Source organism: Equus przewalskii, chromosome 30 (genome assembly GCF_037783145.1).
Source record: "Equus przewalskii isolate Varuska chromosome 30, EquPr2, whole genome shotgun sequence".
NCBI lineage: Eukaryota > Metazoa > Chordata > Mammalia > Perissodactyla > Equidae > Equus > Equus przewalskii.
The window spans coordinates 9,132,459-9,151,196 of NC_091860.1; the positions used below are offsets into that span (position 1 = coordinate 9,132,459).

General features: G+C 43.5%; 1 protein-coding gene and 1 long non-coding RNA gene across 5 annotated transcripts in view; one reads left to right on the top strand and one right to left on the bottom strand.

Annotated features, from left to right (window-relative positions):
- Nucleotides 1-1,055: 1,055 nt before the first annotated feature.
- Nucleotides 1,056-18,738, bottom strand: part of APBB1IP (amyloid beta precursor protein binding family B member 1 interacting protein) — a 101,947-nt gene continuing 84,264 nt past the window's right edge. For 2 of the 3 annotated variants that reach the window (XM_070600895.1, XM_070600897.1), the window contains 4 exons: nt 12,310-12,408; nt 11,609-11,723; nt 4,698-4,801; nt 1,056-1,862 (listed from right to left, as the gene is read on the bottom strand). In XM_070600895.1, coding sequence (XP_070456996.1) covers nt 1,368-1,862; nt 4,698-4,801; nt 11,609-11,723; nt 12,310-12,408 — 813 coding nt within the window. In that variant the 3' untranslated portion in view covers nt 1,056-1,367. The remainder of the gene's footprint in view (nt 1,863-4,697; nt 4,802-11,608; nt 11,724-12,309; nt 12,409-18,738) is intronic. The other variant, XM_070600896.1, reaches the window with a different exon arrangement.
- LOC139080448 (uncharacterized) lies at nt 6,005-16,922 on the top strand. 2 transcript variants are annotated; one of them, XR_011534966.1, is made up of 3 exons: nt 6,005-6,166; nt 16,278-16,498; nt 16,601-16,922. It is a non-coding gene; the product is annotated as an uncharacterized lncRNA (long non-coding RNA). The 2 variants fall into 2 exon arrangements; XR_011534967.1 differs by lacking the exon at nt 6,005-6,166 and adding an exon at nt 15,836-15,964.

The following is an 18,738-nucleotide window of genomic DNA, read 5'->3' on the forward strand; positions in this document are numbered from 1 at the left end:
CTGGACAACCTCGTGTGGCCCCTTTGTTTTACCTCTCTTCCTCAGCCCTAAATGTCCAAATCAGTCTCTAACAAAATTATGCCATTAACACCTTTCCTGTGTTGTCCCAGAGGTCTGCATAACGACCAGGCTTCGGTCAGGTCTCAGAAAAGCTATGTTTTTACTGCATCCGACATCAAAGAACATCATAAAACACAAACAAATGGGAAAGAGTTCCTGTGCATGAGAGATTGAATATAAATCATTTACCTTCTATCCTATTTTAGGCACACGCTTAGGAAAAATTTAGAGCACCTTACCAGTTTTAGTTACTAAATATTTTGGTTTTAAAATCTGAATCGACTTTTTTGTTTTAAATGTCAATTTAGAGCTTACTTTTTTCCAAATATTAAAATATCAGATTAATCATCTTCTTTAAGCAGAAAATAATGCATTAGTTATTTATTTTCTACCCACTTTAAGAAGATTTTGAAGTGTTTTACAATTAAAAAGAAGAAAAAACTATGGAAATAAAACTAAGAAAATCTAAAAGGACTCTCAGAAGCCAACTAGAAAGAGAAGAGAGAAGGGTAACAGGAAATTAAGGTAAATTGATTATTAAAATTGAGCATTAAATTTATCTGAGAGAAAACATTGCAGCTTGAAGAATATGTACAATTGCCTTTTCCTGTCTCTGACTTTTTATTTATAGCATACTTAGAGCCGTATAATAGCAGAGAATCCAAAAACTATCTAAATAACTTTCCCCCCCAATTACTATGTTATTCAACCTTTAGAAAAGCAAAAACAGAGCAGCGTTGTGTCCAGGACCTCAACCAATGGAGCGACCAGTTTCAAAAAAACTGAATTCCCTCTGCCTCTCCTGTGTTTTTCTTTTTCCTCTCTTGATTTTTCTGAAAATTCTGAAGGTCATGGAGGTGGAAATGGAAACTATGTCAAGATCAACAAGACTTTAGACGTCATTGGATTTTGAAACCTATTTTTAAAACGTCAAGTATATTATGAAATAGTGTTGACATCACACTACATACACCGCTATTTCTAAAAATACCGTCTTCAGGAAATTTTTTTGACTTTTATTAATTTGATGCTTCTGAACATCATAAAATGAACATACATCATTTTAGTTAACTTGGGAGGAAAGATAAATTCCATTAAGAGGAAATACATAGGAAAGATATGTCCATTTAGGCAAATATTCTAAATTCGGTGCTAGGTTAATGGCTATGAATGTACTGCAGCAACAGTGAGCCGTTTTGCATCATTTCTAGTCTGAACACTTCAATATTTTACCGAGAATGAACAAGACGCCACGAAAACAGAGCCGCGGAGACGCACTTGAGGTTAGAGGGGCGCGCGCCCGTTCCCTAGGCCACGTTGCCCCTCTTTTTCTGCAGAGCTTTCATCAGATCCGACATGAAATCCTGCTCGCCGCCCCCTCCCCCGCTGGCCGGCGCTGGGTTCTCCTGCCTCTTTGGGGGAACCGGAGGCCTTTTGGCGACAACGGGGGACGGCTTCGTGGCTTCGGGGGCGAGGGCGGGCGGGGGCGGCGGCGGCGGCGGCAAGGAAGCCCCCGCATCCCACGGCGGCGGGGGAGGCACGAAGTCCGGGGGCGCTTCGTCAAAATCGGGGGGCGGCGGGAGGAGCTCGTCGTCCTCCAGGGGCGGCGGCGGCGGGGGCGGCGGCAGGGAGTCGTCGAGCAGGGGCGGGAGGCCGCCGGCCGCGCCCTTGGCGGGCATCACCGGGCTGCTGCCGGTGTCTGAGGACCGTCGCACCGGAGGCGGCGGGGGCAGGCTGGACTTCGGGAGGTGCTGGGCCCTGGGCGTTCCTGGGTCGTGGTTACTAAGGGCTGGCTTCTTGTCCTTCAAGAAAGCAACAACAGCATTATTCTTGACAACACAGCCACCTTGGGGGTTGACACTTCCACTGATGCATAAGATCTCACTGCTTTAGGCAGCGCCTGCCCCCTGGGGTGGGGGGAGCCCCAATCCCTCAGTCCCTGAGACTGCAGGTGTTCATGAGCTAGGTCATCTTCGCTCTGGGATAGAACGACTCCACGTGGCCTTTAACATTATTGCCAATAATGACATTATTATTTAACGGTATTACCTGGTGCTAATCTCCGACGTCTTCTGTACCTGGAAGACTTTGCCCTATTCAACGAGGTGTTTAGGATGTTTAGATTACACGTCTACCTCCTCGGAACCGCCTTACACAGGCGTTACTGCTGTCGTTAAAAGAGCTTTAGTGGTATAGAGCTTAGCTAGTTGTGGGCTTACCTCAGTCTTCACCTACCCTACAGTCAGCCTAAGGCAACTCAAAATGGAAGCAAAATGGCTCTCCTGGCGGTCCCACTCAGGCCTTGGTTCTCAGGACAAGCCACAGGGTCCAGGGCACATGCAGCCCTAACATTTTTCTTGGTCTGAGTTGAGCTGGTTGGGAAGCTCAGTTGTCAGGAGCAGGTGGCCAGTAAAATTGTTATGCTCCTGTACCATACTCTCAGTGGCACAGGGGTGGTCCCCAGACCTTCCCCAAATCTCCTGGCTGAAATGTCCTACTTTAACACAAAGAAGATGGAGAGGAAAAAGAAATTGGAAATGGTTTTCTCTAGGCTACAGCTAACCTTTGTGCAAACCTGAGGACAAAGGATCTCTCTCCTGGCAAAGAATCGTCTGCCTTCTCTGGTGTCAGTGCTTCCTTGCTTGCAGGCTGAGAACAAAGGTGCCTTTTCCCAAGACTGTGGGCTCCAGGAAGGCGTAATTATATGCTTCATTCCCTTTGGCTTCACGGGCTTTTAGGGAGGCAGGGGGTGGACCAGGAATCTGCACACCTGGTCTATAGCCTTAGATTTACCTTTGCTTAACTGTGTGAAAGTTGGCTGGCTAATCAGGTATTATACAGACATCATAAGCCCTATTATTATTTATGTCTCAAGGTTATGATGAGATCAAATGAGATAAATGTGTGAGTGGGTTCTGAGGAATGAAATCTGATGCCTGTGTTCTTGGTAGAAACCAGAACGCTAAACTTGGTCAAAGGTTGACAGAAGCACAGTTCTTCTGCCAACAGTGGAACAGATAATAATGAATTATATCTCTATAATGCAACTTCCCCAGGAGTTTCAGGCAGCTGAATTGAATCCCTCTGTTTTAGTGATAATTATCATTGCAATTTACATTTTATCAGGCTTTCATTTTCTTTCTTTCTTTGCTTAATAACCTCTCACCACTAAAGATTAAATTTAGAAGTTTTTTTTCCTAACAAGGTGCCTTATGATTGAGTTTCTATTCTATTTAGTTTATTTGCTTAGCATGATAAGCTAATTAACTGGTGATGTATTTTTTTTTTTTTTAATTTCTGAACAGGCAGTTTGGGAATTGGTGTTCACACACAGTTAAGTGATTTCTATTCTGGGATCCTTTTATTGCTTTTAGCATTTTAAAAGGTTTCTTTTCAGTTGGCATTATAGAAATCATGGAAATTATAATAGCTGAAAGTATACTGTGTGAGGAGATCATCAGACTCGAGAAGAAAACAAAAATATTAGAGAAACAACTTTTAAAGGTCTGCAATGGTTGTCAAAGATTATAAGAAGTCCAATAAGTACAAGACTAAATTGTTTCCACCACTGGCTGATGGACAAAATGAAGGCATGAATGAAATAAAAAATTACTGAAGGTATAGTTATTTAAAGTTGCTTTGAATCACACATGGGAAATATTAAATGGAACTTGTATAGTCATTTAGATGTTACCTATTGGACCACCAACTAAATGATCCTTTTTAGCTGCAATATTTAGATATATTTAAATGACTCTTCATTAATCTCCTCTAGTGAGAAAAAAGTTATGAGGAATATTATACCAGTTTGATTTTTCTTTTCCTTGTTGAGGAAGACTGGCCCTGAGCTAACATCTGTTGCCAATCTTTCTCTTTTTGCTTGAGGAAGATTGTTGCTGAGCTAACATCTGTGCCAGTCTTCCTCTATTTTATATGTAGGATGCCTCCACAGCATGGCTTGATGAGTGGTATGTAGGTCCATGCCCGGGATCTGAACCTATGAACCCTGGGCAACTGAGGCAGAGCACGCAAACTTAACCACTACAGCACTGAGCCAGCCCCTTGGTTATTATTTTAAAAATGTGTTTTCCTTCCCCTTTCCCTGAGGATGTGTGTAGAACAATAACAGAATAATATAAGATGCACATGTTATAATGGAACCCTTTTAGTATCTTCCAATCTGGTTTGGGGCCCAGTTAGCATTTAACATAGGGCTTCCTACTAACTGATTGCTCTTGTTCAGAAAAAATAAGTAAAAATCCCAAGGGCTTAAAACTCAGGTGCCACTTTCAGAGAGTGCTGAAACCACTTGACTCAACCAAGAAAATCACTCCGTCGAAATAAATGTAGCTAGGTTAAAACTATTTACCAATCCACAGCATTAAAAAAAAATTCCTACATTTTCCTGAAGCAGTGTGATCATAGTTGATTCTAACTTTCCACTCTAGCCTATGTCACCTTAAGACAGAAAAAAAAAATAAAACAATTATCTAAATGAAATTACAGTGCCTTCTTAGTTGTTGGAACTGTATTTTCTTCTTTTAAAAGAGCAGTGATTAGCAGTGTTCCAATGGTTTAGAACGTGGGCTCACAGGTGACAGTCTGACAGAGCGGTGTCAGCTGCTCTCTGTTCTTACCTTAGGCGTGTCAACTTGTCTGTCTGCTTCGTTGAGAACAGTGCTCACAGAATGTGCAGCCTGGGGAATCTGACCATTGGCCTGGGCGGTGCCTGTTTTAAGTCCTGAGAGGGAGGAAGAGAGACAAGAAGAGTGGGCAAGGCATGTTTAACGTTCTTGAAAGTTAATCTGAAACTATAGAGCAGTTTATATCTTCAAAGCAAAAGAGGAGGATTCCCAGCTACACAGGGCTTACGGAAAATCTGGGCTTCTACGGCAAATACTTCATGAGATTCAGCAAAACCTTCTGGAAAGGGAATGCCTTATACAGGCTACAAAATCTGCTTTGGGGGGGGCCTAGCGAGGAGTATGTTCTGCTTTGAAAAACTTTTTGGTAATGGGTGACTACACCTTGAAAACCTCTTCCTAAAAAAAATTTCTCTTGTTGAAGATTTTTCTGAAATGTATGTATGGAGTTTCATACCATGCTGAGTACAGGAACGATTTTTGAACATTATCCTCCACAGAAAGTATTCCGGGCACAAAAATGGCAGAGGGCATTGAGCAAAATGTGCAGACCCCCGATATACCCTAGAATTAGATTTTTTCCCAGAGAGTCCTGATATGCACTTTTTTCTTTTTTTGCCCTTTCCAACAAAAGTATGACTAACTAAGGTTTCACAGTTTTAAGAGACTCAGATAGAAGAAGCTGTATATTATCTCTCTGGCTCCTCAGAGAACATTCTGGAGAGGATGGTCAGCTCCACATATGGACGCCATTTCTCCAGCAACTGAACTGTCACCCAGCCTATGACATGAGCTCTTCTCCTCCCCCAGTGGACTCCGAGATTGGTTTGGCTATGCTCAGTCCCAGCTAATATGTCAAATATTTATGAAATGACTGTTACTTGCTTCTTCAAATATTTTCCTAATATTTTGAGAACCCCATTAATCTACATAAAGCTCAAAGAAGGCCGTTAAGGACTTCAAGAGATTGGGAAGACGGTAAAGTTTGATGAGGAATAGAATATTTACAGAGTCTCAGAGTAGCTCTCTACAAATTATTAAGATCAAAAATCTGTACAGGAGACAAACTGGACAACACCTTAACCAAGTGGTCAAAATTAATGTTTCCATTGAGGGGGAAACGGACACTGAATGCCTCCGATGGTGACACCCTGAGGAGGACACAACAGCTCTCACGTAGTATTCCTGCCAAAATGCATAACCTGAAATGAATTATGAGGAAACATCAGACACATCCAAATTGAGGGACAGTCTATAAAATAAATGGCCCTTATTCTTAAAAACTGTTCATGTCTCGACAGACAAAGAAAGGCTGAGGACACAATCCAGATGAAAGAGGACTAGAGAGCCACGGAGACTAAATGCAGTATGCATCCTGGATGGAACCCGCGCCAGGAAAAAACATCGCTAGAAAAGGCATTGCTGAGACAACTGGCAAAACTGGGATATAGAATGTGGTTTAGGTAACAATATTCTATTAGTATTAAATATTAAATTTCCTGAATTTGATAACCGTGTTATGCTTAGTAAGAGAATAGCTTTGTTTTCAGGAAATACACACTGAAGATTTAAGGGGCACGATATAGTCAATCTACTCTCAAATGCTTCAAGAAAAATATACACAGGCAGAAGGGGGAGTAGGGAGAGAGAATGACAAGGCACATGTGACAGAGCCACTACTGATGATCTGTGTAAAGGGCACACGGGAGTTCTTTGTACTATTCTCGCAACTTTTCAGTAAGTTTGAAAATATTTCAGAATAAAAAAGATAATTCATGTCCATCTATACCGTTAAAAGATTGGAACAGGCTATACCAGCTGTCTCTATTGTCACATTTTTCACTATAAAATCTACGTTCCTCATCCAGCAAGGACAGCTGCCTCCTTCTTCAGAGGAGGGCCTCGCTTGACGTCCTCCACACGCCCCATCCGTGCTGTCAGAACGTACGTGATGTGCCACGTAAACACGAGATCACTCTGTGTCTAAGGCTTATTAAATGTCTCTCTGATTAGCCAAATCTTTGCTCTGGAGGTTGGGAGGTAACAGGTGTAAACATCTTAAGGCCTTAAGGCGTTTATATTTACGACTTTTCATAAGGCCTGGGCACCGTCCCATACTGTGCCCAGGAGATTTCAACATCTTAGATTGCAAAGTGCTCAATATTCTCATTTCCTTTGGTCTGTTCTTTTTCTCCTCCTCCCTCTAGTACGTATTCAGAATCCTTTCTTTATATATAATGTAATCACCTTTGTACAAGGTAGACAGAAACTGAAGCTGAATATTGAAAACTATTGGGGATATTTCTTTAAAGGGTACAAATGATATTTTCTTTTTGCTTCCTTTGCCCAAACACATACACAGGCTGATTTCTCAGGAACATAGTGTACATTTTATGTAACTGGGATGTCCTGGTGTTTACCAGTCTGTGAGAACACCTTTATAGTAATCTCCCAAATGCTCCCAGCTGCCATCCTCCCATTTACCAGGAGGTCCAATCTTTTCCATGGGTTCTCTGCCCCATCCTGAGATAACCCATGGGCACCCACAAAACCCATATATTGTGTAGGTGCCAATGATTAGGGATCTAGGTTGTCATAGGTTCTCTGTATTAGTAGTCCCAGCTGTCAAGCAGCAATACAGCCTCTCCCACAATGATGTCTCACTAGGAGTCCTCGAAGGAATCAGGAGTTGGAGGTTTATTAAACATATATGAGCCCCACATATTTTACAGGACTCAAGTGCATTCTAAGGGGGGACCAACTCCCCCCCATTCTTAACCCACATGGTTTGCGAAGGGCCAATCCCACCACTCAACCTGGCAAATAAGAGGATGGCATCCTCTTGGGCACAGCAAGACGGTTTAGGAATGACCATGAAATGAAGCCCTCTGCTTTTTCAGAAATGGTGCATTCTCTTTATACTAAGATTTCTGACTGTGTGAAAAATGTAAGCCTAGATAGTCGGTGGCAATCCTTGCCACCTCATGGGGACAGTGCCTAAGAAAGAAACAGTATCTTGAGAACATCACTTAACCCCTGGATCCTACTGTGCGTGAAAGCAGCCTACCCCTAGACTTCCTAGTTTTGTGAGTTAATAAATCTCTCCCGCTCACTTTTTGTTACTTAAACTAGATCGAGTTGGATTTCTGTCAGTTGCCATGTAGGGAGTAGCCATTAGGTCAGAAGAATGGCCTGGGGCCCCTGAAGTGTGGCTGGCGTCTGAAGAAAAGGCAGACTTGTTGGGGACTGTGCCGTAACCTGTGGGGTCTGAGCTAACCCTGGTGGTCAGCATCAGAGTTATACCTCAGTACCCCCATTGGTGTCAGAATAGGGGACCAGAGCATGCGTGGAAGAGTTGGCCCTTAATAGGCGGTAACATAATGGACACAGGCTAGGATGGGTGTAGATGCAGATAAGTTGTTGGGTTTGGTGGTGGGAAGCTAAAGGAGTTCCCCTTTGATTGGTCCATTTTCTCTGCTGAGAGTAAAGGGGTTAGGGGTTGAAAGTCTGAGGAGAGTGAAGAACATTGGAAACAATTAGAGAAACTAGGAGATTACGTTGACTGGAATAGGTTTTCTCAACATTATTGACATTTTGGAATGGAAAATTCTTTGTTGTACGGGGCTGCCCTGTGCACTGTAGGAGAGGCCGCTTCCCTAGCCTCTACCCATTAGATGATGTGAGCACCTCCCAAGGTGTGACAACCAAAAACGTCTTCAGACATTGCCAAATCTTCCCTGGGGGTCAAAGTCACCCTTGGTTGAGAACCTCCGGTCTAGAGAAACATATTAAGATTGATAGGTAGTATTAGGGGCCCAGGTGTGGTTGGTGGCCACAGATCTGTGGTGGAATCAATGTGTCTATTGTGTGTAGAGCCCTCTGGGAGAAAAGGTTGTCTCAATCCCTTTCTTTACCACTCTCTCCTTTTCTCACTCTCTACATTTACTAGGTTAACAGTGGGCAGAGTCACTGTGGGTAAAGGGCAGGCTCAGTCCTTTTTTTCTCTTCGTTTCTTCCTTCTTCCCTCCCTCCTCTCTTGCTCCCTTTTTCTTCCTCCTTTTATTCAAATCACTGGTGTTACAATTGCATCTGGCTAGTGTTAAGTCTGAGACTTAGGCAAGAGAGAGGTTTATTTCAGGCTTCAAGTTTAAACCACATGCTCTAGCATGTTCTTCCAGAGAACCTTGAATTAGCAGTTATGGACACTAGCCCAGCTAATCAAAATGTAGAATTCTGTGTGCCATGGTTCCTTGCATATATATCTCTTTTTCTTGGGAACTTCACAGGAGGTATGCGTGTGGCTGGATATGGGATCTGTGGGTACCCGATCATAATAGCATCTCATAGCATCCCCAAATCCCCAATGACCTCTGACATATATACATAAATGGTAGAGCGAAGGGCCTGGAAGGAGGGTGCTCTGTTTCCACCCCAAGTGGGTGGACTGCAGTTCTGTTCTGATGCCGACCTGCCAGAGTTAGCATCAGACTCCACAGTTTTAAGGGCTCAACCTCCGCAAGACTGCCTCGACTTCAGGTGCCAGACCCCCGCCACTTCTCACCAGCCCTCTGCAAATTCAGGAGTTCCCATGCCCCAACTCAAGTTCAATAATTCTCCAGAACAACTCACAGAACTCAGGAAAGTGCTATACTTACGATTACAGTTTTATAATAAAGGATACATACAGGGCAAGTTCTGGGAGGGTCCTGAACCTGGAGCTTCCATGCCCTTTCCCTGTGGAGTCAGAGCACATCAGCCTCCTGGTACATTGATTTGTACACCAACCAGGAAGCTCCCCCAAGCCTCGGTGTCTATTTATTGGGGTTTCATTATGAGGCATGATTGAATAAACCCCTGGCCACGTGGCCAACCCCACTCTCCAGCCCCCCGGAGGTCAGGCAGTAGAAAGTTCCAACTCTCTAATTGCCGGCTTGGTCTTTTTGGTGACCAGTCCCCATCCTAAAGCTCTGCAGCAGCCCACCCTGAGCTACCTCATTAGCGTAACAAAGACATTCCTATCACTTAGGAAATTCCATGGGCTGTTGCAGCTGTGCCAGGAACTGAGGCTAAAGACCAGATATATTTTTTACTGAACCACAGAGGCGGTTTGTGATCTGAATGAATACAACTGAATGCCAAGGAGGAGTCCATTGAGAGCCTGATTGGATATGGCTCTTCCTGGTTGCTGACCACAAGCCAAACACTTCCTGAGAGATCCTCAGTCAGGCAAGCCAGGCTATGAAACTTGTCTAGGTGAAGTATGATTGTCCGGGCAATACACCAATTGTGTAAGTCTGGGAAACGGCTGATATCCCAATCAAGGTATCCCAATTGTTCTAAAACAGTCCAGCTCATAATTAAATAGCTGATGTGTCAGCTTGATAAAAGGGAAGGTGATGCTAGTGAGAAATAACTAGAACAATTACAAGGCTTGGTGAGAAACAACTATTTGCTAAAGCAAGGGATCCCAATTTCAGAGAAAAATGCTCAGAAGAAAAAAATTCTTTGGAAAGGAAAGGGATCTTAGAGTTGCCCCCCAAAAAAGAACTTGGAGCCATATGGGCTCACTCTCATTGAGTGAGACTTGAGGCTACAGTATCTGCTCCAGAAAGAGTCCAGGAGTCTTTACTGGAAAGGAGGCCGATGCCCCTGGGAGAGATGCCCAAGGTGGTCTCAGGATGCCTTCCCCATCTTGGGAAGGCAAAACTTGATGGTCCAGGAGCTTCAAGTGGTGTTTCCCTCTCAAGCTGAAGACTGATAGAATTAGGATTCCTTCTACAGTCATTGAAACCCAACCTTCAATCAATTTCAGCAACCCTTTACTTATTAACTCAACAAATATTTATTATATAACAGGCTTGTAAATTCTGGGAATGCAATGTGGAACAAGCAGAAAGGACTTTGTCCTTTTGAGACTTAAGAGTGTAGTGGAGAAATAGGCAATAACCAAGTTAACAAATCCATAAAATAATTACAAATTGTGATAAGTGCTCTGCAGAAAACAACCTGGCATAAACACTTCAAGGAAACTCACCTTTCACAGAGCAGCCAGACCGGACACAGCTAAGGAAAATATTTTTAAATGTTGGGTCAAATCTACCTTACTGCAATTTCCACACTTTCAAGCTGGTTTTACACTTTAAAGTAGCAAAGAACACACATCCTGGTCTTTGATATGACCATCCTTTAACACTGGAAAACAATGACCAGGACTCTTCTGCTGTAAATGGTTCCAGGTGTTTCAACCATTATTTATCTTAAAGACAATGTGCTTGAATTACAGCTCAGCCACTGAGAAGATACTAGATACTAGCTTCTCCCAGCTTCAGTTTCCTCCATTGTGGAGTGGGAGTAATGATCTGTACTTTGCTGGGCTATTGTAAGAACCAGAAATAGCAGTATAGGTAAAGCTGTGCATAGTATCTACTCCATCCCTCAGTGTCCTGTCCTCTGTCTTAAAAATACAAACAAGTAGCTGTTACACTACCTGTAAAATGTGATGCTCAGGATTGGGTACAAGGCTCTAGCCATGATATTATGGAAGCAAAACACCAGAAAATGATCTCATCCTTGGGGTAGGCAGTCTGCTGGGTACCAGTGGAGTTTTGGACAAATACAACATTTGTACTGTGATGAGACACAGCTCCCTACTAGCTAAGCCTAAACTGGTGATCGCCATCATATCCACAAGCATATCATGAAAAAAGTGGTTAAAGCTTTGCTAAAAGTCACTAATAAGGAAATAGATACAGGTGTGTGGGGGGAGATGTTGAACCTGACCATCAGAAAAGAAATGTATTCTGTATACTGTCGACACAGTTCTGTTTCTATAAAATGTGTTGGATACGTCTGAACACAAGCTCTGAGCTTTGAATGGGGGTCAGAATATCTGCTCTGCACAGTACCTGTGGAAGGCGGGGCCGGTGTAGCTGCGTTGCCAGTGCCCACGTTTGTCCACCGGGAGGCGAGCCCAGCCCTTGCCATGGCCCGCTGATAGTTATCATAGAGGGTCTTTCCATACTAGGGAGGGAACACAAGAGAAGCAAGAAAGTAATGCATTTATGCCCAATTCTGCACTCAATTGCAATACAAGTATTGAGAAAAGAAAATACTTCATGACTACTCTTTTTACTATTTCCCCGATAATTGTTTTTAGTATTTCAATAAAAAATTCACAAAAGTTTTTGCATGTATTAAATAATTTTCCCGATTAGTCAGTTAATACTCTTACCTACCCATTAGAGGGGAGCTTTAGCAATGAAATTCTGATTACACTTCTTTATGAAATTCTACCACAGATTACATCTCATGTTTCTTAATTACACAATACACTTGCAAAGCTCTCTACAGATAAATCTCTGAAAAGTTTCATGTGAAAGTAAACTCTTGATTCTTAGGTCATTGAAGACGCCCATGTTTGTATCATACTCACCTATTTAAAAAACCCAGTGGGCAAATAAGCGAGATAATATTGGCGGCATTGACCCATTAATGGCATTGACCCAGTAAGAATGGATCAGCTGTTTCACAGCAGCACAAAGACTGGACAGAGGTCAGGAAGTTGGTTAGCAAATTCACGATAGGGTGAGTCCATATGCTCTCTCACCTTGGCAATCCTTATTCCGGTAACCCACTGATTTAGAGTTCTTGCGTCGTCACAGCAAAGATATTTGATATACTGGGACTCCTTCTGAATTTGGGGATGCTAGGAAACAAGTCATTTCAAAAAGACCATTTAGAATCTCTTCAATTATTAGCACCTGTCAAAAAATTTTTAAAACTCTAACAATGCATGAGATTTCCTGAGATGGTGGCAAAAATTACCGGTAACAATTTTAGGATTAGGAAGAGGGGTACTTTTTAAAATGGGCTCAATTTTGAAAAGATTTAAGTCATCTGTGACATGATTGATCATGAGAGCTTTTTACTATATTATCAATAATAATGTTCATTTCTGCTTTTTTAACTCTGAAAACCGTCACACCTGTCATGTCTCTACTCTCACAAGAAATCTGAATCGGTTCATTTATCAGATAAGGGAACTTACCTGATCTAATTCTTATGTCATGGGATTAATGCTTTTGCAACTCCCAGTCAGTCCCAGGGTTATTTCTGTTATCAGGAATGCAGGGTTTCACCTTTTCTTAACTGTCATCTCCTACCCAAATGGGCCATTTTGGCCTCTGGATGGATGGCCTGGAGAAGGAAGGTTTGTCTATTCTCAGGTGGCAATGAGTTGGAGCACTGCACTAGGAGTCATCCAGGATTTCGAGGAGCTCATAGTCAAAGGGAACAGTGATATGGGCAGGCACAAAGGAGAAAGAGACACAGGTCCCTGGTCACACAGAACACCCTGCGCTCCTCTGTCTTAATCCTCATTGCCCTTGTAATTTCTGCTTTATGTCTCTGTCTCTGATGGACTGTGTGCTCCGTGAGGGTGGGAACTATGTTACTCACTGCTGAAGAGTCCCAGGGCTTCGGCCATGGCCTGGCGCATGGTCGGTATTCCAGGCCAGAGGTGAAAGTAATTGTTGAAGGAAACAAAAATCATAAGATTTCCTGTTCAGCCAGAAGTCTTGGGGCCATAAGATGAGGGGCAGGCAACCAAATCTAGGTTCTAAGATGTGTGCCATGTGAATTTTCATGGGTCATTGTAATTTTTAATAAGCTTTACTATATAGAAAAATAATTACCAACCATAACCATCGTGTGTATGTGTGTGACCACCTCTCTCTTCTTCCTCCAGTTCTCAGAGGAGTTTGTTAATCCTGCTAGGATAAGCATAGATCATGGTGGTGCTGACAGTGACGTGGAATGCCAAGAGAGCTGGAAGCCATCCTCAGTGGGCAGGAGAGGATCAAGCTGTCCAGTTCCTCTCTTATGGGATTGCACAGACCTCTCCACTTTGCTTTTGCTTTCAGCCTAATCACTGACCTTCAAGGAAATGGCTATTTTCAAAGTTGATCTAAGCCAAAGGCATTGTGCCTTTGAACTTCAGTTCGAATCTGAGAAGCAGCATCTGGCCTAGTCACCCTGCTGGTCTTTCTTTCTTTTTTTTTGAGGAAGATTAGACCTGAGCTAACATCTGCTGCCAATCCTCCTCTTTTTGCTGAGGAAGACTGGCCCTGAGTTAACATCTGTGCCCATCTTCCTCTACTTTATATGTGGGACGCCTGCCACAGCCTGGCTTGATGAGTGGTGTGTAGGTCCACGCCTGGGATCCAAAATGGCAAACCCCGGGCCCCTGAAGCGGAGCGCACAAACTTAACTGCTATACCGCGGGGCTGACCCCCTGCTGGTCTTTCTAATGACCCAGCCAGCAGGAGCCAGTGGTATTGCTGTTTTTGCCCAGGGAGGATAAGAAGACCCAGATAGACTAAGAGCTTGATGAGAGGTTAGTAATTTTTGGTTTTACAAATGAGACAACTGAGGCCCAGAGAGGTTACTATATATCTTACCCCATGTTCCTCTAGAACCTTGGAGTCTCTTGTTCCATCACCTAGAATTTCTGTATTTATATTAAGCTTTTAAGCCAAAGTTTCAGACTTCAAAGATAACCACAGAAAAATTAAGAAATTATAAAGAATTCCTTGTTTTGGCCTTTTGAGTCAACTGAGGAAAGTCTACCTTCATACTTTTACCTTTAAATAGACCATTCCCTTTATTTAGGTCCTTCAGCCCCCAGGATTTGCATCATTGTCGCTTGAAGACCAGTCAGTTCCTATTTACTTAGGTACCACATGTTCCCTCGCCTCCCAGGGTGACACCTCCACGGTGGGCTCCCCAATGTTGCCTGTAGTTTTCCATTCTGGCCAGCAGATGGTAGCAAACACTTCTGAATGGCTGCCGCACATTGCCTTGTTACTGGGGTTCAATGCTTCCTCATTAATTCTGAATGTTAGATTTTATGTTTGCAAATGTTATCCCAATGATCATCCTCTTTGGAGGCCCTTACAAATCGAAAATCTCTATCAACTCAGATAATGTGGCCCAACAGCAAAAAAAAGATTTGTTACGTTAATTAACTGGAAGCTCATATTGATGAAAAGTATCCTAAACTGAGGATTTCTTCCCTGGGTGGAATGCGACATTCCACACATGCCTGCAGCATTCTCTTCAACAATAAAATTCCCGAAGCCAAAACAAAGTCCTTGTCTTTCAGCACCAGAAACACAGCTCCCTAACTGACAACAGCATTCCCGTTCTGACTGTCATGTAAGGCGCAAACATGGGTCTCTCCAGCAATTTAATGTTTATAATTGTTCTTAGCAAGCAGTTGTTATGATTTTTTTTCTGAGACATTTAAAAAGTTGACATTGTTGCCTTGGGCTTGGTATATTAAAATTTCTTGTTTGTTTCCTTTTTGGTGCATGTCATGTGAGAGCCAGGTTCCCAGGAACAGACTATAAATCGCACTGTGATTGCAATGAAATGCACAAAGCAATGGTCTGTCGGAGGTGTCCACTTAAACAGCTTAATGAACAATTTCTTAAATATGTTATTTATTCAAATAGGGTAAAATTTAGTTGTTCCCTTACACATAGTGGCTTTGAGCATAAAACAGAGGCAAGACTCTTGAACTTGAGTCCTAACAGTGGCTCCTCCTATGATGATGAGAAACATCTACAGACCTTGGTTCATTCTCTTCAACATTAGTGGAGCGAATCTTATCGATTTCCTTAAACCACATGTGTACTATGAACGCATATGGGAGAGTTAAGCATCAGATGACCTTGAAGGTCTCTTGCAATCCTCAGATTTTATGATTCTAACATGAGCTACCTGGTGGGCAGAAGGCTCCCTTCTGTCTCTCTTGTTAATGCAGAAATCCTCTAAGCTCCCAGGACATCAAAAGCAAGTCACTGTGCTTGTTCTCCTGTCATGTCTTGGGACCTCGCCAAGAGGCTTACGCCCTAGCTGAGCCTTTTGCTGAAAAATTATTTGCAAAGGAGTTTCAGGAAAAATGCTGGTTCAGTGGCATGGCCAGACTCTTCTGCAATTGGTTTGATTGTTCCTGACCATAAAAAGAGAGAAGCTCTCTTAGGACATGCAGCTCAGCACACAAAGGTCAGGGCAATTGCAGAACATTGCTGTGAAAACAGATCTTACAGATGCCCTACACTTACAAATGAGGAAGCTGAGCACCAGGGAAGTGAAGCCATTTGTCCAAGGCCAAAGGCAGTGGTAGAACCACGACTAGAACCAAGGTCCACTTGATTCAACAGATACCTGTGACTGCTAAGAAATATACCAATCCCCAGGTAAATATAGATGAGTGAGAGAGGCTCACACCATAATCAGGAATTGGTGGCTGGGGGTGTTCCTGGGGGAGACACGTGTAGACAAATATGTGATTACTCTACGACATGGCAAATTTCATGGTAAAAGTTTGAAGACAGCCTGAGAAAGGGTCTTGGGAAGAAGTGGTAGAATGTTGTAATACATTCGAGGAATGTCTAGAAGTTCTGTGTGGCTAAGGCCTGGGAGCCGTGGAAAGAAAAGGCAGAAAATAAGCTGGAGAGGAGCCTGAGTTAAGGGTCTTGTGTCTAACTCACATCTGGACTTGTCCTCTAGGCAATGGGGCATCAGCCATTTTAAAACAGCCGAGTAACACAGGCTGCTCTTGGCGGCTGCGTGGAGGGTGGACCTGAGTGAGGAGGAAGAACACACGAAGAGTGGCTGGACGAGAGGCGTCTCTACTGGAAATTCAGAAGAACTTGATGATGGATTAGATGAGAAAAGAGCAGAGGAGGGAAATCAGGGATGATTTCTCTATTTCTAGCTCGAAAAAGTAGGTGAGTATTATATGTTTAATTGTGTCCCCTCGAAAGATATGTTGAAGTTCTAACCCTGGGTCCCTGTAAATGTGACCTTATTTGGAAATGGGATCTTTGTAGATGTAATCAAAGTAAGATGAGATCATCCTGGCTGAGGGTGAGCCCTAATCCTGTATGACTGGTGTCCTTGTAAGAAGAGGAGAAGCAGCACAGACACACAGAGCAAAGATGGCCATGTGATGATGGAGGCAGAGACTGGCAAGGTGCAGCCGCGAGCCAAGGAATGCCAAGGATTGCTGGAAATTGCCAGAAGCTAGGAGAGAGCCATGGAACAGATTTTCCCTTAGAGCTCTACAGAAGGAACCAACCCTGCTGACACTTGGATTTTGGACTTCCGGCTTCCTGAACTGTGAGAGAATAAATTTCTCTTGTTTTAAACCACCCCGCTTATGGTACTTTGTTATGGCAGCTGCAGGAAACTGAGTGATGGTACCATGCATCTTGAGAGAGAAAGGAGTTTGTGACAGCGGAGAAAGAGTTAAAATCACCGTCTGACAGGTTATGGTGGAAGCGCCCCTTGGATATGTAGTTACCTCACGTGTGTGGCACTAGGAGAGAAGGTGAGACCATTCGCTGCAGATTGGGAATTATTAGCATGCAGACGATAGCTGGAGCTGTGGCTGCAAATACGGTCTCTCAGGCAGAGCAGGAGGAGTCTGGTGAGAACCAAATACAGAACCTTGGAGAACATTCCAGTATGTGTGAGAGGAGGAACTAGCATAAATGGAGTAGGCACAGGTGAAGAGAGAGAAGTGCGGGCTGAGGATGATAAAATGAGGAAGTTGTCACCAATGCAAATAATGCCAGAAGACCAGAAGCCCGAGGACTGGAAAAAGCCATTGTTCATTGGGAAGCTCAGTAGTAACAGTTTCAGCAGAGGCGGGGGAGGGGCCTGCCAGCGTGCAGGCTCCACAAAGCCAGAGGTCTCTGTTTTGTTCACTATGTGTCCCATGGTCTTGAATAGTAGTAGGCTCTAGAGAAATATTTTTAAATGAATGAATTATACTGACAGAATGAAAGCTGAGGACATTCAGGGCATATTGCTTTCTCAAGAAATCTGAGTTGGGGCTGGCCTGGTGGTATAGTGGTTAAGTTTGCATGCTCTGCTTTGGTGGCCTGGTGTTTGTGGGTTTGGATCCCTGACACAGACCTAGCAGTGCTTGTCAAGCCACACTGTAATGACGTCCCACATAAAATAGAGGAGGGTGGCATAGATGTTAGCTCAGTGACAATCTTACTCAAGCAAAAAGAGGAAGATTGGCAACAGATATTAACTCAGGGCCAATCTTCCTCAGGAAAAAAAAAAGGAAGTCTGAGTTAAAGGGAAGGCAGAGGCCAAAGGTGTTGCTTGAAGAGGTGGGCAGATCAAACTGAGGAAAATGATTTGGAACCCCAAATCAAGGAACATTTGAACATATTTGTAGCCCAAGGGGAAGAATTCTCTGGAGAGAGGTTGAAGATGCTGAAGCAAAAGGGAGTCCCTGATGGTGTGGTCCCCGGGGAGGGCTGGCTTTAGAGGAGGGAGACTTTTTCCTCTGACAGACAAAGCTGGAAGGATGATTCCTCTGTTAGACGGGTTTAGAGGTAAAGAGGAAATAAATTGGGGTGACTCAATCCATTTGTTTTCTATATTCTTTTTTTGTTTTGAGGAAGACCAGCCCTGAGGTAACATCTGCCACCCATCCTCCTCTTTTTGCTGAGGAAGACTGCCCTAAGCTAACATCTGTGCCCATCTTCCTCTACTTTATATGTGAGACCCTTACCACACCATGGCTTGACAAGCAGTGTGTAGGTCCACACCCAGGATTCAAACTGGCAAACCCGGGACCGCCGAGGTGGAACGTACGAATGTAACCGCTATGCCACCAGGCTGGTCCAGAAGGAGGCAAGGTATGCTGAGTGAGGGGTTTGAATATGAGAGACCCTTTGAGAAGAGTGTAGAAGTTGTCTGGGGATGAGGCAGAGGATTCAGAGGAACAGAAATCAGGGGGAAAGTTGCTGAAGTCTTTTGTGAGGGCAGGAGCTGACCTGGAGGTCAACAAAAAGCAGACTGAAGACCCAGAAGGGAATGACTTACTCAAGTGTATAAGCCCAAATGTGACCATTGTTGAGCAGGCTAAAGGGAAGACAAATATAGTACTAAGAGAATGTGGACCCTAAATCCCAGTTCTAAGCAATTAAAGACACGAAGGGAAGAC